Source organism: Cucurbita moschata, unplaced genomic scaffold (assembly GCF_002738365.1).
Source record: "Cucurbita moschata cultivar Rifu unplaced genomic scaffold, Cmos_1.0 Cmo_Scf00020, whole genome shotgun sequence".
Lineage (NCBI taxonomy): Eukaryota > Viridiplantae > Streptophyta > Magnoliopsida > Cucurbitales > Cucurbitaceae > Cucurbita > Cucurbita moschata.
In genome coordinates, this window is record NW_019268536.1 from 1,185,383 (window position 1) to 1,213,213 (window position 27,831).

A 27,831-nucleotide genomic window follows, 5' to 3' on the forward strand; every position below is an offset into this window, starting at 1 on the left:
AAAGAAAGAAAAAAATCGCATTGGCCAATGAATGGATAAAAAGAAGACACGTTTTCATTTTTAAAAATTTTGAAAAAAAAAGAAACAAAATTAAATAAAAATACTCTTCAAAATTTTTAATAATACTTTTAAACTTTTAAAAAATAATTAATACCATTAAACTTTAAAAATATAAAAATAAATGGATGAAAACCGATAATATTTTATTTAAAAAATTTAAGTACAAATAAGGATATAAACTAACACTAATGCATTCAAAGGAAAAAAATATAAATTAATTAAATATTAAAAATAAAATAAAATATATTATAAATCAAATCATATTAAAATATATATCATAAATAATATATACTTTAAATATTATATTTCAATAATAGCAATAATAATAAAAAAAAAATTAATTGTAAATGGTATTAATACCAAAGGCCTTTCTACCAATGACGTGGATGACATCGACATTGATCCATTCATCCACACGTCAGATAGACTTTCTAGAAGATTCAATTTTCTTTTCATTTCTTTTTTTCTTCATATATTTTTTTATTATTATTTAATTGATACTAATTAATTAAAATTATAGTTAATAATGGTACTTTGAACTTAACCCAATTAATTATTCCATTATAAATTATCTTAATTATGAGAAAATTTTCAATTATATTTTTTATAAAAATTAAAATATATGTATTACTGGTTTATTGAGTTAAACTCGAACATACAAAACTAATCTATGTTGATGAACTCGTTCACAACTTTGCTAACCTCTTGAGAGTGTCGACCAAGGGTTGGGCATGTTTCGGCACAGGCATGTTACATAGAAGGGTCACCCTCGACGACGCCACTAGGTCCCTCCTCTCCACGCTCGAACTTTTCGCCTTCCATAATTCTACTTCCCATACCTATTATTATATGTATGTACCTATTCAGAGTCGGTTTGAATTGACTTTCTATCATTTTAGATAAATTCAAACGGACTCTTAATGTTTTTCAAACCGACTCTTACTATTTTTGTTTCTTTGCAAGAAAATAAATTGATTTGAATATTAAATAAATTTATGAATATGGAAGGTGTGTATTGGAAATTAGATTTTATGATTTTACACTTTTACCCTTGCCTTTGAAATCTATTGTACTACCCTAGATTTTATGAATTTACACTTTTATCCCTGACTTTTCCCTAATATTCGCTTTGGAGTTCAACGTGAAAAAGTTTTAAATGGTCCTTTAAATTTCAAGATTTTATACTTTCACCCCAAAATTTTTACTAATTCTCACTTTTTTATTTTTAATTTAAAAAATTTAAAATCATCAAAATGCAAGATTTTTTTTTTAAAAATAATGTTAATTTAATTTTTTTAAAAAAATCAAGTAATAAAGAATTTAATTATAATTAATTTACTTTATTCCTAATAAATATATATTTTAGGAACTTATTAGTAAAATAATAAGAATTATAATAATATAGAAAAAGAAAAGAAAATAGGCGTGACCTGAATAGCCTTGCCGAGGGAAAGGGGAGTCGCTTCAGCGAGAACAAGATCGCCGATCTCTGCGCTCTGTAAATGATCGATACTGAGATGAAATCCCGCCACTCTTTTGAATCCCGCCGCCATCTGTGCTCCGACGCTCGCCAGCGCCTCCGCTATCATCGCCGATACGCCGCCGTGCAGCACCTTAAACGGCTGCGCTTTTCATTTTCATTTTCGTAATCAAATGCTAATCGACGGATCATTTTATTGAAATTGAAACTCAATAACGTACCTGGCAGCACTTTGGAGAAACGACAATGCGGCCGGTTACTCTGTGAGGAGATAAGATCTGAATCTCAAACCCGACGGCGTTGAGCGGAGAGTCCAGAATCGCCGTCGTGGATGACGGCGGCGACGGAAGCGGCGGATCATTCGGATTTTGATGATCCATACGAAATTAATGCGAATTTGAGGGTTCGGGATTTGGTTGTTAGAGAAGATCAAGGGATGCGATCGGAATTTAAAGTTTCGGTTTGGATTCGGAGCGAAGGATATAGGCGTCGGAATTGCAACTGAACACACGGCGCCTTCTACTAAAAGTCCGGCCACGTGGCATTTTCTTTTACCTTTTAATATATATTCTTCTTTTTTTAAAAATAAAAAGTTTAATATTATTCTATAATTTTTTTTCTTCTCTTTTATTATTTATTTTAAATGATATAATTAAATATAAAAAATTTATAAATTTTGTTAAAATTTTATTTTGTAGTGCCACGTGTCATCGTGTAGGTGGGCCACGTTGCTTGAAGTGCAAAAAAAAAAAAATTGTTAGGCGTGTAAATCTCTAAACTTTCAATTTCGTGTCTATTAATCTTTAAAATATTCTAAATATTTTAAAATGAATTATTATTTTTTAATCTAAAATTACATTTTTAGATCAAATAGTTTCAATTTTGTATTACAACTTAGAAGGATCTACACGGGTTACCATCCCTAAAATTGATAACTCAATCTCCACCTTCCTAATTGTTAAGCTAAAAAAAAAAAAAGTTGTAAGAGCTCAAGGCCACTGTCGGTAGATATTATCCTCGTTGGACATTCCTTTCACAGGCTTCCTCCTCAAAGTTTTAAAACACAGGGCTTCCCCCTCAAAGTTTTAAAACACAGGGCTTCCCCCTCAAAGTTTTAAAACGTGTCTATTAAGGATAGATTTTCACACCCTTATAAGTAATATTTCGTTCTCAATCGATATGGGATCTCACAATCCACTCCCTTTGAGGGCCCAACATCCTCGCTGGCACATCATCCGGTGTCTGGCTCTAGTACCATTTGTAACAGCTCAAGCCTACCACTCGCCGATATTGTCCTATTTGGATTTTCCCTTCAAGATTTTAAAACACGTCTATTAGAGAGAAGTTTTCACATCCTTATAAGAAATGTTTCGTTTCTTTCCTCCACTGACGTGGGATCTCTAATTCAGGCCAACTTAGAACCAAATCTCAAATCTTAAATCAACAAGAGGTTAAGCATGGAAAATTCTTCCTCCTAAGAGCCTTTGATAGCCACTTTGGGAGGAAAGAGGTTTCCTGGAAGAACCATTTGGAGCATTTTATCAAAGTTATTGAAGTAAAATGAATTGGTCGGTACATATCATATCAGTTTAGGATAGAACAATCCAACTAAGCTGGAATACAAATGAAATTTACTAATACATTCAGAGAGAGAGAGAGTAAAACCTCATTATCTGATGATAGCAGGGGAGGCAACAGCATTGCATTAAGCTCAGTTTTCCACCTTGTCAATTCAGCAACTCTTCCAGTAATTGCATCAGATTTCTTCTAGCAAGCCATTATTTAGTATGTAAGCTCATAAGCAGATGGCACATCATGCAATGGATGACCTTTCCTGTTTCTTTCGATTATCCTCCGCGCAAGCGATACCTGCTTTCCGACCACGAAAATGAATGCTTTTCCTTTTCCTGTAGCACCTCTAGCCGTTCTTCCAACACGGCGAACATACTCGCTAGGATCACGAGGGAAGTCGAAGAGTATGACATGATCCACATTTGGAAAATCAATTCCACGTGATGCCCTGTTCATAATTTCAAAGGACATTTTAAGCTACATAGAAGTCTTCTGATGTCTCATATATCTTAAAAGCAAACAACTTCCAATGCAAAATGTTTGTAATTTAAAGGCAACTAAGCAGATGAAAGCTCGTATCGATTGGACGAATTTTGTCGCCTTTTTGTAATACGTTATGGAATAGTAGAAGTACCTATCTGTACAAACCAAGAACTTGGATAGTTGGTTTGAATGAGGATTGGTGAAGGCCTCCATATTTGCAAGCCGTGAGTCTCTTGCTAGGGCAGCATGAAATGGAAAAACTTGCAAGCGGCAACCTTTTTTATCAAAACGTTGCAAAGCATTTTCAACTCTTCTACATGTCTCAATCTGCACAATTCAATGAAGAGGCTAACATAAGAGTAAAAACTTTGAAACGTTCAGAATCTCAACCGTTCTTTTGTTTGTTTTTTATTTTTTCAGACCCATCGATGAGAAGTTGGTGCTAACAGTTCGATGCCCAAGCATCAAGCCTATAGACCCAAACAACGAAATTACCATAATCTATTTGTCAAAACGTTAGTTTGAATTTCAAATTTCTTTTAATCAAATTGTAAACTCTTTAAATTGCTTTACCCTATTTGGAAGTCCCCTTAACATTTTCTTAACAGCTCTTTCAACTACTGATAATGTAATAGTTCAAGCCAACCGCTAACCGATATTGTCCTCTTTGGACTTTTCCTGTTGGACTTCCCCTCAAGGATTTTAAAACGCGTATGTTAGGGTGAGGTTTCCACACCCTATAAGAATGTTTCGTTCTCCTCCCCAACCGATGTGGGATCTTACAAAAATTAAATGCACACAATCCAGGAACTTGAGGACATCCCCGACCCTAAAACAAAATTGAACGTACCTTGTTACAGAAAACAATAGTTTTCGAGACTGGAGTTCCTTCAGCAATCTGCAGAAGGGCGTCTTTCTTATTCAAGAAAGCAGCGTCCGGTGTCTTGTTCTGCTCATCTTCACCACTACAATCTACAAGAACCTGGAAATGGCTAAATATCTCGTCACTTTACATTAACAGGAAAAGGCAAAATATCATTTTCTATATTTCTTGGACGAGAAAAACATGAATGAGCCGAATTAGAGTTATCCATAAATAGATTAGAATGCTCTCTTAGACGCATCAAGTAGAGAGACATTGGCTAGGCACCTTAAGTTGAAAGGATCGAACATTATACCGAACATATTGCATGGTTTGAAGCAAACAAAAATAATCTAAAACTACTCAAGTTTTAAGAAATGAAGAAACACATTGATCTTTTACTCCTGTTCAACAAGAGAACAATACACTTTCTATAACCTGAGACATTGTCTGAAAAGATAAGGACAAATGCACAAATCATTTCCTCACACACACACACACACAGCACTCATTTAGACTGCTGACATAGAAAATCCAGAACCACCTTTTTCACATAATCAGAGCGTTCAGAACTGAAATGAACACAAGAACGTACCGATTTCCTATATGCAACTAACATGTGCAGTATCAATAAAACAGCATTTTAGTCGATCGGTCACTGATCGCTCAGGAAAAGTACAAAAATAATGAACTGATAATGATTAAAGACCAACCTCTTCCAGACTAGGACTTATCCGGTGAACTCCAGGTCCCATGATCACTTCACAATCAGGAAACTTTTCCACTAATGTATTATATATGTCAACGGGTAAAGTTGCAGTCACAAATAGATATTGTGCGTTAACAGGTGCAGACTTCATTAAAGTCTGCAATGCAACTTCAAAATCCTCATCATTGAAAAGGATATCTACCTCGTCCATTACAGCACTGTAGTCAAAGGTTGTTCTGAGTATCAGTACAGATAAAACATCATATAAATAACTCTTCTAGCAGAAAGCAGGAAATGATTGCACTTGGGGAAGCAGGTAGGAGTTAGAAAAAGTAACCATAATTTCAACGAAGTCCAGAGCACAAATATTCAGTGACACCAGCATATACTGGGTCATCATCTGAATAGCATATTGAAGTATATTACAATTAAAAAAGACTCAAGGACCTTCATGAGAATCCAGACTTGTTTCCTGTGTTTTTTTCTTTTTGTCCCTCCTTCAGATCCATTTTTATACTCTAATAATAAATAAAAACTATGATTCCAAAATACATTTTAAAATCATGTAATTCGGCACTTCTGGCAAAAATACTTCGGTTGATGTTTGTGTACATTCAAAATCTTGAATTGAAAGAAGAATGCTTAATCAAGTTAAAGAAAACATTCTTACTATGCCAAAATAAATTAGGACCTACCATTGAAATTGAAGGGAGACATAACAGTTAACAGAAAGTAACAAAAAGAAAATTTAGAACAGGATTACCATCTTAGATTTGATAACTGCAAGAAGCCTTCATTTATTAGAAGCATCAAACGACCAGGAGTTGCTATTAGAACATCAACACCTTCTTGTAGATTATCAAGTTGAGTTTTCTGCCGGAAACCGCCTGTCACAACCATTGACCTAAATGGCACCCCAAATTTTGAAATGGATCGGCAATTGCTTAAGACCTGAGAAATTCACAGTGTTATCAAACTTTACCCACCCAATGAAGAAAAATACTGGCAGAATTGTAATGATTTTAATAAAGCAGAATTGGTTATTGAGGCCTATATTAGAGGCTAGCAATGAGAAAATGCAAAATCGTCTTCTACCCGTTGTTCCATAACATGAGAAAGTTATTCATATCAGGTATGTAAAGTATTTATCCAGTACTTAGATTTTTACTACAGAAGCAGAATCTGATAGTGAGTACATGACAGAAAATGCATTCATACAAAGTGAATTTCCTGAAATAAATAACCAGAGGTAAAACATTAAGATAAAAGAAAATGGTATCGGAAATGTGCAATAGAAGAAGCGTGCAGAGCACATTCCGAATAATGCTGCAAGAAATAAACCACCTGAGAAGCCAATTCTGCAGTCGGCACAATGATAACAATTTGGGGACTTTGTGGAGAAGACTTTTGAAGTCCTTGAAGTTCTTCCTGCCTCAGACGCTGGATTAATGGTGCAAGATATGCTAATGTCTTACCAGAACCACTTTGATCAGAAATGATACAACTTTTTCCTTCAATAACTGATGCAAATGCCTTGGCCTGCCATTATTCATATAGAAGCACATATAAGCACTGTGATAGTTGCTTTTCTTATAACTCTTTGTAACAAAATAAGATACTTCTTTTCTAGATAGGAAATTTATAATCTGAACAAATCAATCTTCATAGATCACCATGTTAATTTAGTATCCCAAGAATGGAAAAGACATTCCGTTTTCTCTAATGCTATTTACTTGAAATTAAACACCCGCCAGATGCCTTGACATTAATTTTCGGTCTTCCAAAATATAAATATGAAGATAAAAGAGGAACTTGAATAACAAAAAAAAAAATGTTGATAGAAAGAAAAATGTCTTGATTTTTAAAAAATAAAACAAAAACACTGCCCAAAGATAATGCACAATCTTTGGTCTAAATAATTCCTTTTTTTTTTTTTTTTTTTTTTTTTTTTTTTTTTTTTTTTTTTTTTTTTTTTTTTTTTTTTTTTTTTTTTTTTTTTTTTTTTTGCTATCTATAAGTGTCCGAGTCAGCTTACACGCATCTCATCTATTCTAGCATGACAACCACATGACCCTACTATATTTGGTTGTCAAGATAACTTGTCGGATATTAAATCCTAAGTAGGTGGTCATAATCGCTTGCAATCATTTCCTTTAAGCTCTTTAATATTTACATCGCCCTTATTGACCACTAGAACAACCCACCCACAACCCACAGTGGTTCTTCCATTTCACAAATTACGAAATAACATAGGATACCAGGAGATAGGATATAGAAGAGAATAGCTTTTCTAAACACTGAAGTTTTGAATACGAGTGCACAATGATGCCAATAAGACCAACCACAAAAGAAAGGTGGTTTTGAGATATCTAATGAACTGTCATCCAAGAGCAAGTCTGGCATCTATGTCTTTACACTCATGGTAAGCAGAAGCATAATTCTATCATGTAATACAACATGTACCTGAATCTGTGAAGGCCGTAGGAAATTCTGCCTCCTCAATGATTCAATCATATATTCAGTGCACCCAAGATCTTTAAATGACTTTCGGCTGTAAAAGCCCTTCTCTGAGGAAAACTTCTGTTGTTTAGGTTGGGTTGATTCATACTCCGAATCGTAGGGCCCTCTAGAGCCCCATCCTCTGAAGTAAGTGGCAGAAGCTGCCGGGACTGATTGCTCGGATCTTGATAAACTGGGGGCAGTTCTGTGATGTCGATCTTTATCTTGCAGTTCAGATGATCTTGAAAATCTTTCTACATTTCTTAAGGTATTTACCTTCTTCTTTTCTCCCAGAGTTTTAGCTTTAGGGTGCGGACGATCGGATATATGCGGTGAACCATTTCCAGTAGTCGGTACACGAACATCATCTTTTAATTCTTCCTTTGTCCTAGAACCTTTCATCACAATTGCCTTAACTTTATGAGATTTCAATCTTCCAAGTCTTCCAATTGATATCCTTCTCGGTGTTCCTGAATTCTTAATAACTGTTTATCAATAAAAACTCTGTTTGAGAATTCAATTGGATAAAACAAGATTCTATAACATAAAATAGTTAGGTAATAATGTCACTCAAATATATTCCTCAGACCATAAACAACATTTTATCAGCACAGATATTAAAGAAAATCACCAATTTAACTTAAGAGCTTCGATCAGATTACTTGCTAGAAGCAATTGGGTTAAGGACAAAGGGAGAACCTCGCATTCGTTAACAAGATAGCGATAAATTACAGGACAAATCCCAGTAAACATAAAATAAGCATCCAATTCCATATTTATCCGTCTAGCACAGAAATAAGTTAACAAAAATTCTAGAGAGAAGCACCTTCATTATCAACTGTCACATCTCCATCGTAACGCAATTCGTCCGACGAATAAACGGTGAAGTCATTATCATCAGTGAGCTGATCAAATCCATCAGAATCCACCGACTTGCGAGCGTAACCGGCGATTACACAACCACGGACAACCACCAGCTTGCTTGCGGGAACTGGCCGTAGCGTCTGGCTCAGAAATGGCGGGCGGAGGCAGCCATAGCGTCTCAAGTAGCACGGTTCGAGACTTTGAGAGGTCAGAAAGTTGGCCGGAGTGTGAATGGGAGCGCTGGCCATTGCCGGCGTCCGGCGGATGGCTGCTGGATTGAATATATGCACTATATATCGTCTTCTTCAAATGGCTCTTGGATTGGAAATCTGGAAGCAACAATGGAGCTCTGAAGATCGAAATGGTGAGCCTGCAAAAATCTCAAACTCAATACCGCAAAATGCTCTCTCAACTTCTCCAATTTATTCACCGCCAGTTCGAAGAGGATAACGTTCAATCAGCTCAGGTTTTTAGTTGCATTGTTCTTATAATCGAATACTAAATTAATTTTGAATACTTTTTTAACCAAATAAAAATATTTTAATAATTTTAAAATATTATATATTTTTGAAAATCACCTTTTAAAATACATTAAAAAAAAATTATGAGAATAAATAATTAATATATATATATATATATATATAATTGTACCGTAAGCAAAAATATATTTTAGGGGAAGGCACAAATCAACTTAAAACAAATAAATTTATAACTCGACTCAAACGGTTCTAGCTGAATTGAGTTATCGAATTTTTTGTGTAATCATTATCAGATCCACGTCGATTGGATAGAGGAACAAAGTATTCTTATGAGGGTCTGAAAATCTCTCTCTGACCGACGCAAGGTTGATAGTGATATGTAATGAGCTAAAGCAGACGATATCTACGAACGGTGGGCTTGGGCTGTTACAAATGGTGTTAGAGATAGACACGGAGCGATGTGCTAATGAAGACGTTGGCCTACAAAATGGGTGGTTGGGGACTAAACAGCAAAAATAAGGTAAGTTGAGGGGGGAAGTTGTAAATAATAAATCTGTTTATTAATTAATTAATTAATTTATTTATTTATTATTATTATTTTGGTATTAATCGGCTGCACATATGGATAAGGCACCGCAACTGAAGAAGGAAAAGGAAAACGAACCAGAAGCCGTCGGAAGAAGAAGAAGAAGAGGAGGAAGAGAGGAGGAGGACGACAATGTCTTCAGCCGCTGCTTCCTTATCGTTCCTTGGCAGTTCCTTTCTCGGCGGTGCTTCCTCACAGAATCTTCGCAATCGTCTTCAGCTTAATTTTCCGGCAACCACCTCAAGTTCCGGCCAACACTCTCTTGCTGTCCAAGCCAAGGCTACGACCAGACGAGAGGATCGTCAAGCTCGTCATTCTCGCATCAGGAAGAAGGTAATCGCAGACTTCATTTCCCCAATTTAAAACTTAGTGCCTTACCTCCTTCGCGTCCATTGCTGCGCTAATCGGGCGATTCTCTTGATCAACTTTGTTATCTGCCTCAAATAATTTCACTGGAAATGGTGGTAGGTTATTTGAATAATTCTTGCTATGTACGCATCTGGCTTTCATCTTATTACCCTATCTTATCTGGATATTGTTTCATTTTAGGTATAAATATTGTGAACCTCCTAAGGATTGATTTGATAGTTCATCAATTCATCGTTTCTTGAGTTTAGAAGTTCTGGTTCTACTAGCTAAGAGGTGTGCTTGTTTCTTAGAAGAAATTGATGCTTCCGTGTGGATATTGTTTCACTTTAGCTTAGAGGTGCATTTGGCCAATACATGAGTCCTGGATTTCTGATGATTAATAGCGTAACAGCTCAAGTCCGTCCTCTTTTCGATTTTCCTTTCAAGCTTCTCCTTTCAGTTTTTAAAATGCATATGCTAGGGGAGGTTTTCACACCCTTATAAAGAATGTTTCGTTCTCCTCCCTAACAGATATGGGATCTCACAATTCACCTCCCTTCAGGGCCTAGTGTCCTCGCTGGCACACCGCTCAGTGTCCACCCCTTTGGGGCTCAACGTCCTCACTGTCACATTGCCTAGTGCCAGGCTTTAATACCATTTGTAACAGCCAAAGTCCACCGCTAGCGGATATTGTCCTCTTTGGACTTTCCCTTTCGGGCTTTCCCTCAAGGTTTTAAAATGCGTCTGGTAGGGAGAGGTTTCCACACGTTTATAAAGAATGTTTTGTTTCCCCTTTCCAACCGATGTGAGATCTCACGTGCAAGGACTAGACTTCCCACCGTTGTAGGAACTGGATGAGAGTTAGGAGGTTTAGTTTAAATCAGACGCTTTGATTTATCAAGCTACTGGATAGAGTTTATTCACACTATTTTCTATGAAGCAAGGATTTAGTTGAACATTTAAGGAGCAATATTGGCGTTGATGAGAGGCAGGAGAATAAGAGAACAAGAGATTGGTGAGGCAGTCATCGTCAATGGGGGAGCTTGTGAGATTGACTCTTTTCTTTTCTCATTCCTATTGATACATACAAGGTTGGGAAGCGTTTTTCTCTCTCATGGATTGGAATTTGATTGCAGCTTTTGTAACAACCCGAGCCCACCGCTAGCAGATATTGTCCTCTTTGGACTTTCCCTTCCGGACTTTCCCTCAAGGTTTTTAAAACGCATCTACTAGGGAAAGATTTCCACACCCTTATAAAGGATGCTTCGTTCCCCTCTCTAACTGACGTGGAATCTCACCGCTTTCTTGCATGTTAGCTTTATCTTTAGTTGTTGAATCTCGTTGTATTGGGAGATTGCTTAGGCTACACTTAGCGAGGGCAAACTCCAAACAAAACACTACGCATCCTCGACCTGCATATGACGCTTGGGAAGGTGACATTCAATTCATGCCATAGGACCTCTCTTCAACTCGAAATCTTTTAAATTCATCTATAACGGTTAAACAAAGATCTACGAACATTTTTAATTTTCATTCTTGTAAACATCTGGATCCTTTCAGCTCTGGTTCACAGTTGTTATCTTTACTATAGCAAATTGATTCTTGCTGATATACATGTAGATAATAAAGTATAGTTTACCCATTCAATCATCTTGTGCCTCAGGTTGAAGGAACATCAGAGAGGCCAAGGTTATCTGTGTTCCGTTCGAACAAGCATTTGTACGTACAAGTTATCGATGACTCCAAGATGCATACGCTTGCTGCAGTTTCCACAATGCAGAAATCGATCTCCGAGGGGCTAGACTACACTGCTGGTCCTACCATTGTGAGTTCACTATAACTAAGAATCAAATGTGATTGATACACCGATAATCTTTTGTTGGGTTCGATTATTTCCTTTGCGGGCTTCTCTCAAGGTTTTTAAAACGTGTTTGCTAGGAAGAGGTTTCCACATCCTTATAAAAGATATTTCGTTCTCCTCCCCAACCGATGTGGGATCTCACAATCCACCCCCCTTCAGGGCCCAGCGTCCTCGCTGGCACTCGTTCTATTCTCCAATCGATGTGGAACCCCCCCAATTCACCTCATTTGGGGCTTAGCCCTCCGCTTGCGCATCGCCGTTTGACTCTGATACCATTTGTAATGGTCTAAGCCCACCACTAGCAGATATTGTCCTCTTTGATCTTTCCCTTTCGGGCTTCCTCTTAAGGTTTATAAAACGCGTCTACTAGAGAGAGGTTTCCACACACTTATAAAGAATGTTTCGTTCTTCTCTCCAACCGAGGTAGGATCTCACAGAATGTCTCTGCATGGGCATAGAGTTTTAGTTATTGTACATAGTTTACTTGAATAAGTTCTTCATACATGCCCTCAAGTTCTAAAAAGTTATCAAACAAATTATAAATTTAATTTTCGTGTCATTCTATGCATTCTCTTACATTAACACGGATGATTAAATAGCAACATGGCCGATAATTTAAATAAATATTGACTGATTTAACACGTCACATGGTCGTTTAAGGCTACATAGAAGGCTACATAGAATTACAAGGGTAAGTTTAAGGCATATTATATGATTATATGTGGATAATATGGTTACAGGAAGTGGCAAAGAAAGTGGGGGAAGCGATTGCAAAATCTTGCCTGGAGAAAGGAATTTCAAAGGTAGCTTTTGACCGAGGTGGATATCCATACCATGGACGTGTAGAAGCACTTGCTGATGCAGCTCGTGAACATGGCCTTCAGTTCTGAAAATCCCTCTGTTTTTCTGTATCTTCTTGCTTGGTATGCTGTAACATTGCCATCAGATGACCTTGTTGATTCGAATGAGAATTGTAGTGGTTCAGCCTGAAATTAAGAAGGAATTTGTTTCTTGATTCATCTCTTCTTCGGAAATCAAATCAATGTCTTTGGACATTAAATTAAAGCTCGAGAAGTCATTCCAAACCGACTCTAAGCTTGTCCCATGTTTAATGGTTGAATAGTTTGATACTGAAAAGAGTATGCAAACCACATTTAGTTTAATGGTTGAGTTTTCTAAAGCATATTAGAATTTTGATTGACATCCCACGTCGATTAGAGAGGGAAACGAGTAACAACAAGGACGCTGGACTCTGAATGGAGTGGATTGTGAGATCTCACATCAATTGAAGAAGAGAACAGAACATTCTTTATAAAGAGTAGAAGTCTCTCTCTAGCAGGCGCGTTTTAATGGGATGTTACATGGTACAAAAAATCAATCAAACATTGATAGAATCAAACAATATTTGGAAACATTTAGCATCTGGTTGTGTTTCTTTTTCAGTGCAATCTACATCCTTATACTTTTAGGATTCAGTCAAGATATTAACTTTCGGTTAGAACCTTTGCCTGCAAAGCTACGGAAAATTGCAGCATGGTAGCCATTAATATGAGCCAAATATGATATTACAATCGAAGTGAAGCTTTCTTTTGTCACCTAATTTACTCTACCATAGCATCGCCTGATGCTGTAGAGCCTGCACTGGAAGAACCTTTCCCTTTATTCTTCTTGCCTATACATTCCAAATATTTGGTAGATTTATTGGTAAGTAGTACAAAATAAGAGAAGAGAAATAGAGTAGATAGACAAAACTTGCCTTTGCTCTTCAATTGCCGGAGCCTGACACTCTTCTTCACACGAAACTTGGTTGACGTCCCGTTGGTGTTTTTAAGTTCTGCATCATAGCAACCGAAAATTCTCATTCGAAGCGAATAAATCGAGCACAAAAAGTGAAGACTAGTTCAATCAAGTTGTACCAAATTGAGAGTGGGTAAAGAAAGAATGTGGGGGCCGGAGTACTTTGAGATATATGTTTGCACAAAATATAAAAATACCCAATTGTCAATTCTGATACATTCATCCCCTGTTCATCGGAATCCAACCAACATTGTGCACATTATAAATCAGACAAATGATACCCAACCAGTTTTACAAGAACCATAAGCATTTTGTAGCATGTGGGAAATATGCCAAAAGTGGTCCAAAATGTGAAGGGCGGAAAAAATTATTGAATCCAACGATCCGATGAACAAACACGTGCACACACATATAGAGACCGCAAGGACTACTAGCTCAACAAAACGTTGCACTATAGATCACCTTTCCAATTATTAGTTCTAAATTTCAGTATGAGAAGTGAAGGAACGTCCTGTAAGTAAATCAAGCATAGTAAAAGATCACAAGCAAACTGCAAAATGGGAAAGAAGATTCCCTATTTCTCATGGCTATCCCATCTAATAAAAAAGGCCCTTTTACATTTTTTTCATGACAGATCAACCGTTCACCAAGGAAAAATATTCTTTCTATGGCCTCAAGTAGTTGAGATTTCTTTTGGAATCTTGGGAAACAGATAACAGAACATAAACAACATCGAGAAGAATTTTGATATTGTTTTGATAACTTGTCTTTTGTGGCTATTGCGTGTAAACGATATATCCCCTTCAGCAACTATAGTTTAAATGATCCATGTGCCAATTGGAAGAGTTCTAAGCAATCTTTCGTGGCTTGGTGCTTGGGTTCCCTCCTATTATATATACATATATATGTATGTATGTATATTTTTCCAAAAGCAGTGCCTAGTAAAATATATTTGCCTTCTTCAACACAACCCTATCACCAACTTGGCTTAGATTGAAAGATCAAGGTACCACAAAACCAATCCTTTTCACTTTGACACAAATCATTTGGAAATATATCTTCCCAACTTGACAGCTGCTCCTTTACTTAACAAGTTTCATTGATTGAGGAAGCAAGCAAGAAAAAAAAAGCCAAGGTAGCTACAAGTCATAGGGACTTTGATGGCATATTTGGGAGTAATTTTGAAATGGTTAAGATCACTTTTTTATGTTCAAAATCACTCTAAAACATGTTTTTGATCATTCGATTAATTTTAATGGTACGAAAATCAGGTATGAAAGTGGAAAATTAAACGTTAAATTGATTTTCTATGATTCAAAGCATGATTAGAGTGATTTTGAGCAGGATAATAGTGATTTCAATGATTTCAGAATCACTGTTAAACAGATGGTCCAAGTTTATTTATCAAGTGATTCCCACTTTTAAACTCACAAGATTCAAACATCACTTCTTACAACATGTGTAGAATATCTATGTTTAGATGATTCTAGCAATTTGAGGACAGTAATCTAACCAAAATTCACTCTGTTCATTTGGTCATTCGTAAAATTATTGGACCAGGCCGACGCTTAAAACCAACCGAATTCCTAAAGTGACTTCAAGGGGAAAATGAACTTAAGATATTCAACAAAGGTCTCCTACAGCTCCTTCAACAAGTTACATTGGAAGGAAAACCCCACAGGAAATTGACAATTGAAGGAACAGTTCACATGTGAAATTAGCAAAAGCATCCCGATAATCCTCATTTTACCAATAAGCGTATGAAATCATTACCTTCAGCAACAGCCATTTCAACATCTTCCATGTTCGTCAGACCCATCCGTAAAGCTTCCTTCTCTTCCTGTAATTAGTACGAAGTGAAGAAAAAAAAAAAGAAAAAAAAGAACAATCAATCCGCAACACAGATGCTTTTAATTGCAATATTTAGCAGAAATTCACACGCAGAAACAAGCGCAAAGCTTATAGAAACCATACTCGACGTTTCTTCTGCATCAACTTGCGCTTACGCTTGCTAGATACATAAGTAGGTTGTTGCTTGATCTTCAGCTTCTTCGTTAAGGGATCACCATGGGCAGCCCTCTTACTCTGAGCTATATGAGCTCGTCTCTGCTTCTGAACCACATTGAACTTCGCCATTGTCTTCAACCTCCGGATTCGTTTCACCAATAAAACCCTAAATTTCAGGTATTTATCCCTCCATGGAAGTCGACAGATTTTACAGACGTAATTAGGGTTTTCTATTTATTTATTAAATATTAAATTAATAAAAATAAACTTTAAAAATTTTAAAAATATATATTATATTTTAAAAATATTATTAAAATTTTAATAATATTTTTAAAATATTTTAAACAAAAATTTCATTAATTATTTAATTAAAATACTTTGAAAAAACGAAAAATGGTAACGTGTTATGACCTCTAACTATTTTCCTAATAATATAATTCCATTTTAATTTTAATAAAGACATTTAAATTTTATGTTTAATGGCCAAAAATTTCAAAGGTTGTTACTTCTATCTATTTCTAGAACATAAATTCCGGATACATAGGTCAAGCAATATTCTTTTTGTAATCGTCTAAGTCTACCGCTACTTGATATTGTTCACTTTGACCCATTACGTACTGCCGTCAGTCTCACGGTTTTAAAACGCGTCTACTAGGAAGAGGTTTCCACACCCTTACAAGAAATGTTTCGTTCCTCTCTCCAGCCCATGTGGAGTCTCACACTTCTAGCTGTTCGAGTTCGACTTTTCAAAATAAGTAGTGTCATTGATTCTCAACTTGTAAGCGTTGAAATTAGTTTATAGTTAAGTTATATCACGAGGTTTGTCCCTTAATGTTTAATAGGTCTATAAACTTTTAATTTTGTGTTGAATATTGTTACGAGTGAATTCTGGTTCAGGAAAAAAAAGGCTAGTGCTAAGACAACCAATCTGGGTTCAAGATGAATTAAACTAAAGTTCGATCATCAAAACCTAGCACGAGACCCAAATAGGTCTTGAGTATGACAAGCCACAAGCTGAAAGCTTGTGGGTGTGCCTTATTAGGGTTTTATCCAACCTAGGTTGTGTAAATTGCCTGCTAAACTAATTGGGTGACACAGTAACTATGTGGTCTTGATTATGGGCTCGTGACTTATTATATAGTGGTGTCGTCCCGAGAAGAAAACCGCCATGTCGATCCTCGGGGATTATATAGAACTCTAGGATCTAACATATATCTAGGTTATTGTCCACGAAGATCTACTCTTTTGCTTATGGATCTCGGTAATTTTAATCTCTTTCTACTTTCCCATTTCCATCTATGTTGAGATCCTTTACGCAGATCGTCCATTCGCCGTGATTGTCCACGAACTATTTTCAGTTCGCCACTTCTATTTATTCCAAAAAAAAAAAAACAACTTTTTTTAATTATTATTATTTTGTCCAATTTTGTCTTTTTTTCCTGTAATAAAAAGAGGTTTAAAATATCTAAAAAAAAAAGGAAATTCTTCAAATTATTGCAAAATGAAAATATCTAAAAATAAAAATATTCTCTTAAATGAAATATAAATAATACAGATTTTTTTTAATAATTCGAAGGAGTGCTTACGTGTCCCATTAAACCATGCAATTTTATGGAAACAATCAACTGGGTTGAAATAGTCAAACTATGCTTTTGACTTTTGAATTTTGACTTTTATTTTATTATTATTATTTTTTAATCTGATTCTAAAATCGAAAACCTTATCAGATATGCCAAACTTATCATACTTTTTTTTTTTTATAATATATTTTAAAACCATTATTTTATTTATTTCAACTAATTTTTAACTAAATATTATTTATTTCACTTTAACGAGTTTTTAATAGCTCGTTATTTAAACATTACCGACATAAATAGTTATGGTACACCTAGTAAATTAGACTGAGGTGAGACAAAAAATAAGTCGAGTAGTTATAGCCGACTCTAGTGAGACTAGAAGTCATCTAGCTTAAATGGGTAATAACCGACAAGATGAACCCTAAAGCCACCTAGTCCTATCGAGCTGCAGTCCAACAAAGCTAAAATGAGCTTCAGTACCAAGTGGGTTAGTTATAGCTCGTCTATTCGTCTTCCAAAACGTCAAGTTCCCTCCATTAGAAAATCTATGAAAATAAAATTAGAGGGTGTTTGATACTGACCTAAAACCATTGTATATGTAACTGGCTGATATTGCCTGCCTTGACCTGTTACGTCGGTTAGGGAGAGGTTTCCACACTCTTGAATGCCTTGTTGACACACCGCCCGATGCCTATATATGTAACCGCCTAAGTCCACCGCTAGCCGATATTGTCCGTTTAGGACCGTTATATTTGCTAGGGAGAGGTTTTCACACCCTTGAATGCCTTGTTGGCACACCGGGTGTCTATATATGTAACAACTCTAGCTTATGGCTAGTAGATATGTCCATTTTTGTCTGTTACGTCTGCTAGGGAGAGATTTCCGCGCTCTTGTAAGGAATATCTCGCTGCCACACCACTCGATGTCGGGCTCTTATAACATTTGTAACAGTCTAAACACACCACTAGTAGTAGGATATGTGAGCTTTAGCCCATTAGGTATTGCTATCGTCCCCACCATTTTTTTTTTAAGTTTGTTACGGAGAAGTTTAGCCCACTCTCCATCCTTTTAAGACAATTCCTTCTCCGAGCTTTAATGGCTTGTTGCTGAAATTCAAATCCCTTCCCCGTCCTCCACCCTCCTCTCTTGACCTCACGTAAATCGATTTCTAAATTTCATTTCAGTTCTTAACTCTGTTCCGTTTCGTTAATCAATTAATCGTACCTGATTTTGTTTTGATTGAATGTAATTATCTATCTATGTGTTCTTGTTGTTCATCAATCGTACCTGGTTTTCTCTTGATTGGATTTGTATCTCTGTGATTTTCCGATGAATCGTTTCTTCTGGAATTTGGACGAACATGTCGAACATTCCGACTTCGATTTCTGAAATCTGCCTCACCATGTCCACCGCCGATCCTTGGCCGTTTTCTCAATCGTTTTGATGTTCTTGATTTTCCTCTTTCTGCTCTTCGGTTTTTCCTCGTTTTTATCGCCGCGATGAGACGAATCAGAGGATTGAAACTCGGCAAACACATCCGGCGGATCTCGAATTGGATTCTCCAGATACGACGGCGGAGGCGATCTGGATACTCCTTCTTATCTTCCGGACGTTCATCCAAGCCGATCGCCAAGCTGTTAAGTTGGGGAAGGCGATTGACGGACGGAGCGAAATCGATCTGTTCGAGTAGAGAGAGATTGAGTTACGTACCGTTAGATCGCGACACGGAAGAGAAATCCACAGCCGTTCCGAAAGGTCACTTGGCCGTCTACGTCGGCCAGAACGACGGCGAGTTTCACCGAGTTCTGGTGCCAGTGATCTACTTCAACCATCCTCTGTTCGAACAGCTTCTGAAAGAGGCAGAGAAGGAGTACGGATTTCAACATCAAGGTGGAATCACAATTCCTTGTCCGTACTCCGAGTTCGAGAACGTTCAGTCAAGAATTAAGTCCTGTTCCCCTCGCCGGAGACCGCCATGGAAGAAGCTCGGTTGTTACAGACGTTAAATTCGATTTTCCGGTGACGCCGATGATTCCAAATTCCAGAGGATAGTGACAGTTAAAGACTTCGCCTCATTTATTAGGATAATTTTTTTTCTTTGGATAAATTACATTTTTAGGCAACATATATTTTTTTTTACGATTTAGTGATAAAAATTGTATATTTATATTTTTTCTTAAATTAATAAAATTATAATGACAAATGTATTTATAAAAAAAAACAAATGAAAATATAAATATTTATGAGTGGGGTATATATCTCTATCTATATATATTTATAAATAAAAGTAAATATAATTAGTAAATATAATTATGGTTGGGAATGATTCCGAGTTTATAATAAAAAAATATTCTCTCTATTGTTAGAAACATTTTGGGAAGCTCAAATCAAAGCCAGAACTTATGCTCAAAGTGGACAAAACAACAATTGTATTTGGTTATGTTTCGTTTCCCTCTCTAACTGACGTGTGATCTCACCATGCACTCCATCTGTGGCCATTGTCTGGCTCTAATACTATTTGCAACAATTAAACCCACCACAGATAGATATTGTCTATTTTGGTCCATTACGATATTTACGTATCGCCGTCAGACTCTAAAACCCTTAAAACCCACCACCAGTGATATTGTCTATTTTGATCCATTAAGTAGATATTGTTGGTCCATTACGTATCACCACCGTACTCTAAAACTCTTAAAACCCACTGCGAATAGATATTATCAATTTTGATCAAGACTGGTTTAGAAAATGTATCCGTATTGAAGAAGGATTGTTCTCTCGAATAGCAAAATTTTAAATAATTTATGAAATAAATAACATAATTTTTTATTTATTTTCAAGTGCCTTTACTTTTTTTCAAAAAATTTTACGAAGAAAAACGTTGGGGGCTTGAACCCTCTTGAAATCTCTGTTCCGCCGCGAAGCTCTCCAGGGAGCAACCAGTAATGGCGGCGAACTCTTCGGTAAGCTACAAGAAGACTTGTGTTCCTCTCAATCGATCTCACTTCTTTAGACCTTTGATGATTTCAATATTTTTCTTTTGTATTTTCCTCACCGTTTACGGAACTCTAGAGTCCGGCTTTCGAAAACTTTCGGTTGTTTGGATCAGCGGAAGACGATAAGCCCAATCCGGGTTTTTCCCTGGGTTTCCTCGACTCTCAACAACCTCCACTTCCACCTCCACCTCCTTGCCTCGAAGTTCTTTCTTCTGAGGTATTATTTCGTGAATCTTTGTTTTCCTTTTGTTTACTTTTTAGTTTGAATATTCAACTATTCCCTTCAATTTCTTGGTATTGCGATAGAGAATTTGGATTTTGCTATGATTACGGTTTGTGCAGGGGTGTAATCTTGCTGAAATTTCAGTGTTCGAATGATTTACTGTTGTAGGTTTGTTCTTCTGTCAAATACAATGTGGAGCCAGTGACAGTGGGTGAAATTACCATGTTTAAGGTAACCATTATTGCTTATTTCGGTCCTTTTGATAACCATTTAGTTTTTAGTTTTTGGAAATTGGGCTTGTTTTCTCATATTTTCTGTGCAAACACTCGATGAAATCTAAAAGCAAAAACAGTTTTTTCCCAAAACTACTCTTTTTAGTACTTTTTAGCTTGAATTTTGAAACCATTCTTAAAATGTAGACAACAAAACATAGTAACCAACGGACGAAAGCAGTGTTTATAGGCTTAGTTTTCAAAAATAAAAAACCAAAAACCAAATAATTATGGAACGAAACCTTATTTGTTTGTTTTTTTTCCAGTAGAATCAGAGAGGTCGAAGTAATATGTAAAGATGCCTCGAAACCTGGTTAACTAATGGTTTTCTGTTTTCGAACTCTAATTCATATGATGTGTTTCTTTGTTTTGTTACTCATTTTTTATAACCATGAACAATTTCAAATTCTGAGCCAAAATTTAAAGTGGTTATTTTATTTTTTTCGTTTTTTTCATTTGGCTTAGAATTCAAGTGTGTTTCCAAAGGAGTTGAAGAACAGAAGTTGTCTAATTTTTAAAAATAGGAAATGAAAATTTTGAGTTTTGACCCAAAAGGGAGATCGTACACGTAACAATGTGGCCATTTAACTTGGAAAGAAAGTTGCGAGTTGTTTTCTCTGATTTTTCTAGCTTTGTTATCTACAAATTTCTGTTCAAAGTACAGAAGTGTTCTTAGTGCTGTTAATTCTTAACTTTTATAGGGGCGGGTCAGCACGCAGGAGGTTTTCTCCTTGTCCAACTCTGATTTAGTTCCTGGTAAATATGAAGGTAATTGAGTTTCTAATTAGTACTTCTCTGGTTCCTCTGCCCTCTCTCAGATCTCTGGTTTTCATGTTGGAAAATCATGTATCTGACGGCAACATGTATGCATATGCATGTATTTTGTGGGTTGTAGGGGGGCTTAAATTATGGGAAGGCGCATTGGATCTTGTCAAAGCTCTCTGTGGAGAGGTTGAAAATGGTCATTTGTCATTTGCTGGGAAGCGAGTTTTAGAGGTGGGCATCTTGATATTCAGGTGATTATATACTGTATGGAGATTGTAGGCGAACCCATCTGCATACTAAAAAATGTTGTTAGAGCATTTTGTTCGTTCATATGTGGATAGACTGCTTATAGAATTCCATATTCGAAGTTGCGATTGGATCTATTCATTAAAAAGAGATAATATTGTAGAAATTTAGCATCAATATATAACAATATTTATTTACTGTGTTGCAGACTTGCTATTAATTGAACTTTAGTTGATGATTATGAAAAGTTTCATATTCAAGCGAGTTATCATCTATATCATTTTCTACAATGAAGTTTAAGTGCATGTTTGACACCCAGTTTTTCATGCAATCCGTCAAATCTTCATAAAAAATTGCTCATGAAATATTTCTATATTAGAACAGTGTTCTGACGTTCTAATTCGTATTATGATCTTCTATATGCATTCTTTTTCCTTTATTAAATCGAGATTTTAATCAAAATCACACGCAAGGAACTGGACTATTTTACATGTGTTTAATTTTCCTAGTTTTTGAGTATGGGATTGTTTTCTTTTCTTGATGTTTGTTGGTGAGGACCTTTAGATGCCCGTATTGCGTTGCAGTATGTCCAATATGTTCTATATTTTAAAAGGAAGCATCTTCTTGACATACATAAAGTCTAGTTCTCTTCCTCATTGACTTTGTCTCTATGCTTTCAGCTTGGATGTGGCCATGGTCTTCCTGGTATTTATGCATGCCTGGAGGTAAATTTATTCTTCTGATTTGTTTCATTAAATTTGTAGATTAAATGCCGGAAAACCTCTATGGTTCTTTACATTCCTTAACACTACCCTTCCTCGCTCGTTAGGATGCAGCTGCAGTACATTTCCAGGATTTCAATGCCGAAGTCCTGAGATGCCTTACCATTCCAAATGTCACTGCAAACCTTACAAAAAAGGCTGAAGCTTTGCCAACTAATCCAACCGAATCTGATGCTGAATCAGTAGCTTGTTACTTCGCTGGTGATTGGAGTGAAATGCATAAAATTCTGCCGTTTGCGTCCGACGACAAGGAGAAGCTAAGTGAAAATTTCAATGGCTATGACATTGTTTTAATGGCGGAGACCGTTTATTCTCTTTCTACACTTAAAACTCTCTATAGACTTATCACACAGGTAGAACTTATACAGATATCCATCTACTTTTGTGTCTTTATAACTTAAACGCAATTTTTTTTTGTGTATTATAATTTTTTATGTAATGTTTTTATTTCTATATTACCTTGCATCATTATCTAATGTAGTTTTCAATGCTTTAATAGTGTTTGAGCCGTCCTCATGGAGTTGTATACATGGCTGGAAAGAAACATTACTTTGGAGTAGGAGGAGGAACCCGACGCTTTCTCTCTGTGTTAGAAAAAGAAGGTAAGCTGGTCGTACACAATTTCGATAAAATTATGCTTAAACATTATACTTCTTCCTGATTGGACAAATGAGAACTAATTTAAAATGAATTTGATATTCTTGTGGGGTCTTCCATTGGAGACTCTTCTATGAATTCGTTATACAAATTGCTAGCCTAAAATATCATGAGTGATGAATTTCTTCTGGGTCATTGGCTGATTTAAGACGAATGATTCCTTTTTTTTAATTCTTTTTTCTTTCTAATTTTAACTTTTTTATGAAGCAGTGAATCATTTCATTGATATGATAAAATTTACAAAAAAAAAAAAGAAAAAGAAAAAAAGAAAAAGAAAAAAGGAAACTTGTGAGACCCAACATAGGTTGGAGTCTTTATAAGGGTGTGGAAACCTCTCTCTAATAGACGCGTTTTAAAATCCGTGAGGTTGACGGTGATACGTAATGTGCCAAAGCAGGCAATATTGGCTAGCGGTGGGTTTTAACTGTTACAAGATCGTACCCAATGAATTACAAGAAGAGGATTTGAATCGCACCCAATTAGAGTTAAGAAAGGTTTGAATGTGTTTCCACGTTTGTGAAGATACGAGATTTAAGAGGAATCACTATCTGACTTATTCTGTGATTATATGGTTTGAGAACTAAAATTATATGTTTGTTTCCCTACAAAGTTTCCATTAATTTCAGATGGGTTTATGATTCAATCACTTTTTGAAGGGAATTATTTGTTTAATTGACTGTTTATCTTATGTGCCCTTACAGGTGAAATGGTTTCCAAACTGATTGCAGAAGTTGCTGATGGTTCGTCTAACGTTAGAGAAGTGTGGAAGATCTCATTGAAATAGGTTAGAAATCCTAATCTTTCACTGAAAAGTTTTCTTTCGTTACTGGTACATGCCTGCATCAAAGTAATTCTTGTTCATGTTTTGGGATTTTTTATCTGGCACCTTTCTTCTACAAAACTTCTCAAATGATCAAAATATCTTCAATTTTGTTTTCTCTCTTTTTTAGGCAAAGATAAATTAAATTAATATAACCCAATTATAATCCTTGCAGAAGGAAGCATTAGGGATGGTTTATGCAAATGATCACTGGAACGATAGCGTTCTGTATTTCTCTCCTTTGTCGAGTTCGTATCTGAAAATTATGGATCAAATCTTTTTTGGGAAGTTGAACACTGTGTTGTGTGCTCCCTTTGTTGGAAAGTATGTCATAGTTTCTTCAAGAATATTACATGCTCTAACTGTGATGAGTGGATGGATATGTCTTAGCAAAATCCTGGAAAAGAACTAAATGGATCCTTAGGTACACACAATACTTCATGAGCCATTCCTTGTATCTGATGAAAATATTTATGTATGAATTTTGCAGTTGACATGGTCAAAGAAGATCATCAATAGGTATGCGTTGAAGCTATGAACTATTATTGGCCCCAAATTCAGCTTATTATAGCCCATCAACACTCAAAGCAGCTAAGCACATAGAATTGGAACCTAGGGAGTGCCTACTTAAGCTATATGCTCAATTGGTATTTAAGGGATCATCCATGATTCGAGTTTGATTCGATGTTTTGTTAGAACATGATCAGAGGTTTGAATTTCTATCCCTGCACGTTTGAACTTGAAAAGAAAAAAGAAAAAAAAGTTGAAGAAGAGAGTAAAATGACACAAACTCGTGAGATCGGATATTGAACGGACTTTGAATTTCTAGCTTTTGATTGATGATACAATATATTTCCAATTGGTGATAGCCATATTAATTATGGGATGAAAAGTTCCAGAGAATCAATAGAGATTGAAGGACACTATATTGAAAAGTTTTTAGCATAGTGTGGATGTAAGTTGATGTTCTTTCGTATCTTTTCTCATTTTCAGTTGGGGTGTGCATTCAACCCGACAACTCGAACCAACCCAACCCGAACGATAAGGATTGGGGTTAGGTTGAATTAGCGTTTCGGGTAGGATTGAATTAGCATTTCGGGTAGGGTTGGGTTTATTTTTCTAAACCCGAACTGAATACCTAATAAACATTTTTCTCGATGTGATGTATAGTTGTACGAATCAAGTGATCACGCAGTAAATAAGGAAAAATCATGTGTAGCCATATTTTTTTTTTTACTTTAACTAAAAAAAAGTTTTTTTTTTTTAATGAAAAAGTACATTAAAAAGTGAAAAATCCCAACAAGTTCCGATAAGATTAGGTAAGATGTTGGGTCACTTTACATCCTGGACAACATGATATCCAACCAAACATCTCTTACATTTCTCATCTCATTTGCTAAAAGAAAAAGGAAATCCCATTACAAATCCCATTCATTCATAATCAAATCCCTTGATCAACCAACAACAACAACAACAACACGAGAAGATAAAAAAAAGGAGGAAAAACAATCGAACCATCAATCGTCAGACCTACAACGATATATCTTAGAGCAGCCTCGATTGTAAGGATTTGCTGGCGGCGGAGCGCAGCTTCCGCTTTTAGTGTAAGGTTGACCACCGCCACCCCCATCACAAGCTGGGTGATCCTTTTTCAAAGCTCCAATAGAGATATATTTCTTTTGCTGTGCGAGAAACCTTCGACTTATCTCCGACTCCATCAACGTCTCGTCTTCACCACCACACTCAGCTATGGAGCCATTGCAAGAGTGCTTCGATGAAGCTCGAACGAGACAAAGATCTTGAACGAGGAGGAGAAAGAGAAGAAAGCAAGATTTTGGGATTCTTGTTGTCATTTGTTGCTATGAGTTTGATGAACTCTTTTTTGGCTTTGGTTCCTTTATAGATATTATTCCTTAGAATAATTCTTTTTGCTATAAATTTTTGTGATGGAGGGAAAAAGAATAGAGAAAAAAAAAATGCATTAGTGGAAGAAGCATTAGTGGGAATTAAAGGGTCCATTCTTCATAAAAAAAAATCATAACCAATTGCTTTTGAGTATTAAATTTTTTTTTTTGGGAAACATTTAAAATGAGGGAGTAGGTGAGTCGTTACCGATACATTATTTCAAACTTTTTCGAAGTTTTGAGTTTTGAGTTAGTGGGGTTGGTGACTCGAACAATTCGAACAGAGTTCACAACTCAACTCAAAGTTTAGGTTGGATTGTCCGATTGTTACATTAATCACTAAAACATTCATAAGTCATAAGGCATCATTAACATTAATTACGAAGGTCAATATTCTTGATCTTCAATATAATTTCAAAAGTAAGGTAAGATTGGGTTGGGTTGGGTTGGGTTGGGTTGGGTTGGGTTGGTCGGGTTGACCTGACAAAAAAAAAATGTCAACTTGCAAACAGACCTTGAATTTTTTCGATTTTTCGAAAATTTGACCTAATCTGAAATTAACCCAGCCTAACATTTATGGTTTGTGTGATTTCCCACATTGGTTGGGGAGGAGAACAAATCACCATTTATAAGGGTGTGGAAACCTTCTTCTAGCAGACCTGTTTTAAAGCCTTAAGGGGAAGCCCGAAAGGGAAAGCCCAAAGAGGACAATATCTGCCAGCAGTGGGCCTGGGTCGTTACAAATGGTATCAGAGCCAGACATTGGATAATGTGTCTATGTGTCAGCCTTCTACCTGTTCTCCAAAGGGAGGTAGACACGAGGCGGACGAGGCGGTGTGCCAGTAAGGACGCTGGGCCCCAAAGGGGGTGGATTTGGGGGTGGTCCCACATTGATTGGAGGAAGGAAAGAGTGCGAGCGAGGACGCTGGGCCCCAAAGGGGGTGGATTTGGGGGTGGTCCCACATTGATTGGAGGAAGGAAAGAGTGCGAGCGAGGACGCTGGGCCCCAAAGGGGGTGGATTTGGGGGTGGTCCCACATTGATTGGAGGAAGGAAAGAGTGCGAGCGAGGACGCTGGGCCCCAAAGGGGGTGGATTTGGGGGTGGTCCCACATTGATTGGAGGAAGGAAAGAGTGCGAGCGAGGACGCTGGGCCTCGAAGGGGGGTGGATTGTGACCTCCCACGTTGGTTGGGGAGGAGAACAAATCACCATTTATAAGGGTGTGGAAACCTTTCCCTAGCAGACGACTTTTAAAGCCTTGAGGGAAAGCCCGAAAGGGAAAGCCCAACGAGGACAATATCTGCTAGCGGTGGCCTGGATCGTTACAGTTTGAGTTAGACTGTCTGGATTGGTTGGATTCTCAGGTCATATGAGTTTCCTTAGTCGAGGAGTAGCAATTAACCTTCATAGAAGATCGTGGAAGGAAATGAATAAAAAATGAGTTACGTAAATGTTTTCAACTTAATTGATAGAAACGTGTTTTGAAGTTTATATCGATAAATTTTAGAAGTTTGGAAAGATTAGAAAAACGTTGCATACTCGACAAAGTGAAGCGAAACAGAGCATTTAACTTTTAGAGTGGATCATAATGCATGTGTGGATGGCATTATTATTGAGTGGAACCAAAGAATTCAAAAGGACCAATTATTCCATATGAACTCGTGGGGATCTTTTGAACTGTTTGGCCCACCGACTTTTTAAGTACGCACATTTATCGAAAAAAGTTTATTAGTTTGAACGTCCCATGCCCAAGATTTAGATAAGAATTCAGAATTTAGATCTGACACTTATGTGTCCCGACATTTTCTTGCGACAGTGTCACGTTACTCACTTCTTGCTTCTATGAATAAAGACTATCCCTACAGATCGACACGGGTCATTTCAACATGCTTTGTCTTCACTCACATGCTTTCTAGGAAAATTTTCAGAATGTCACCTAATATGGAATTGCTCGCTTAATTTTAGAATTTTACAATTAAGCC

The 27,831-nt window shown here is 36.5% G+C and overlaps 7 protein-coding genes across 13 annotated transcripts; 3 read left to right on the forward strand and 4 right to left on the reverse strand.

Moving 5' to 3' along the window:
• Nucleotides 1–692: 692 nt before the first annotated feature.
• Nucleotides 693–1,982, reverse strand: LOC111457607 (1,4-dihydroxy-2-naphthoyl-CoA thioesterase 1-like). 2 transcript variants are annotated; one of them, XM_023099910.1, is made up of 3 exons: nucleotides 1,762–1,982; nucleotides 1,491–1,673; nucleotides 693–899 (listed from the first exon to the last, which is right to left on the reverse strand). In XM_023099910.1, the coding sequence occupies exons 1-3, from the start codon at nucleotides 1,918–1,920 to the stop codon at nucleotides 747–749; spliced, it is 495 nt and encodes a 164-aa protein (XP_022955678.1). In that variant the 5' UTR covers nucleotides 1,921–1,982; the 3' UTR covers nucleotides 693–746. The 2 variants fall into 2 exon arrangements, with proteins under 2 accessions (XP_022955678.1, XP_022955677.1); XM_023099909.1 differs by having other exon boundaries at nucleotides 1,491–1,682.
• A 1,074-nt stretch (nucleotides 1,983–3,056) lies between these two features.
• LOC111457599 (DEAD-box ATP-dependent RNA helicase 50) lies at nucleotides 3,057–8,999 on the reverse strand. 3 transcript variants are annotated; one of them, XM_023099902.1, is made up of 9 exons: nucleotides 8,492–8,999; nucleotides 7,630–8,150; nucleotides 6,511–6,705; nucleotides 5,930–6,117; nucleotides 5,171–5,384; nucleotides 4,446–4,577; nucleotides 3,747–3,922; nucleotides 3,315–3,560; nucleotides 3,057–3,271 (listed from the first exon to the last, which is right to left on the reverse strand). In XM_023099902.1, the coding sequence occupies exons 1-8, from the start codon at nucleotides 8,775–8,777 to the stop codon at nucleotides 3,323–3,325; spliced, it is 1,950 nt and encodes a 649-aa protein (XP_022955670.1). In that variant the 5' UTR covers nucleotides 8,778–8,999; the 3' UTR covers nucleotides 3,057–3,271; nucleotides 3,315–3,322. The 3 variants fall into 3 exon arrangements, with proteins under 3 accessions (XP_022955670.1, XP_022955671.1, XP_022955668.1); XM_023099903.1 differs by having other exon boundaries at nucleotides 3,057–3,560; nucleotides 7,630–8,135; XM_023099900.1 differs by having other exon boundaries at nucleotides 3,057–3,560.
• Nucleotides 9,000–9,605: 606 nt separating this feature from the next.
• Nucleotides 9,606–12,892, forward strand: LOC111457603 (50S ribosomal protein L18, chloroplastic-like). Its single transcript, XM_023099907.1, has 3 exons — nucleotides 9,606–9,927; nucleotides 11,606–11,767; nucleotides 12,544–12,892. Exons 1-3 carry the CDS (start codon nucleotides 9,727–9,729, stop codon nucleotides 12,691–12,693), a joined length of 513 nt encoding a protein of 170 aa, XP_022955675.1. The 5' UTR covers nucleotides 9,606–9,726; the 3' UTR covers nucleotides 12,694–12,892.
• A 253-nt stretch (nucleotides 12,893–13,145) lies between these two features.
• LOC111457610 lies at nucleotides 13,146–15,814 on the reverse strand. 2 transcript variants are annotated; one of them, XM_023099915.1, is made up of 5 exons: nucleotides 15,575–15,814; nucleotides 15,374–15,440; nucleotides 13,560–13,637; nucleotides 13,400–13,475; nucleotides 13,146–13,319 (listed from the first exon to the last, which is right to left on the reverse strand). In XM_023099915.1, the coding sequence occupies exons 1-4, from the start codon at nucleotides 15,734–15,736 to the stop codon at nucleotides 13,405–13,407; spliced, it is 378 nt and encodes a 125-aa protein (XP_022955683.1). In that variant the 5' UTR covers nucleotides 15,737–15,814; the 3' UTR covers nucleotides 13,146–13,319; nucleotides 13,400–13,404. The 2 variants fall into 2 exon arrangements, with proteins under 2 accessions (XP_022955683.1, XP_022955682.1); XM_023099914.1 differs by having other exon boundaries at nucleotides 13,146–13,475; nucleotides 15,575–15,813.
• A 2,147-nt stretch (nucleotides 15,815–17,961) lies between these two features.
• Nucleotides 17,962–19,315, forward strand: LOC111457604 (auxin-responsive protein SAUR36-like). The gene has a single exon (XM_023099908.1). It carries the CDS (start codon nucleotides 18,684–18,686, stop codon nucleotides 19,188–19,190), a length of 507 nt encoding a protein of 168 aa, XP_022955676.1. The 5' UTR covers nucleotides 17,962–18,683; the 3' UTR covers nucleotides 19,191–19,315.
• Nucleotides 19,316–20,040: 725 nt separating this feature from the next.
• Nucleotides 20,041–24,780, forward strand: LOC111457962 (histidine protein methyltransferase 1 homolog). 3 transcript variants are annotated; one of them, XR_002713031.1, is made up of 11 exons: nucleotides 20,041–20,147; nucleotides 20,257–20,397; nucleotides 20,572–20,634; nucleotides 21,377–21,443; nucleotides 21,571–21,671; nucleotides 22,367–22,411; nucleotides 22,516–22,821; nucleotides 22,968–23,070; nucleotides 23,827–23,909; nucleotides 24,121–24,269; nucleotides 24,436–24,780. XR_002713031.1 is itself a non-coding variant. In XM_023100427.1 (10 exons), the coding sequence occupies exons 1-9, from the start codon at nucleotides 20,130–20,132 to the stop codon at nucleotides 23,907–23,909; spliced, it is 927 nt and encodes a 308-aa protein (XP_022956195.1). In that variant the 5' UTR covers nucleotides 20,041–20,129; the 3' UTR covers nucleotides 24,436–24,780. The 3 variants fall into 3 exon arrangements, 2 of the variants coding, with proteins under 2 accessions (XP_022956195.1, XP_022956194.1); XM_023100427.1 differs by lacking the exon at nucleotides 24,121–24,269; XM_023100426.1 differs by having other exon boundaries at nucleotides 24,121–24,762.
• Nucleotides 24,781–25,462: 682 nt separating this feature from the next.
• Nucleotides 25,463–25,798, reverse strand: LOC111458002 (protein RALF-like 32). The gene has a single exon (XM_023100482.1). It carries the CDS (start codon nucleotides 25,796–25,798, stop codon nucleotides 25,463–25,465), a length of 336 nt encoding a protein of 111 aa, XP_022956250.1.
• Between the last annotated feature and the right edge of the window lie 2,033 nt (nucleotides 25,799–27,831).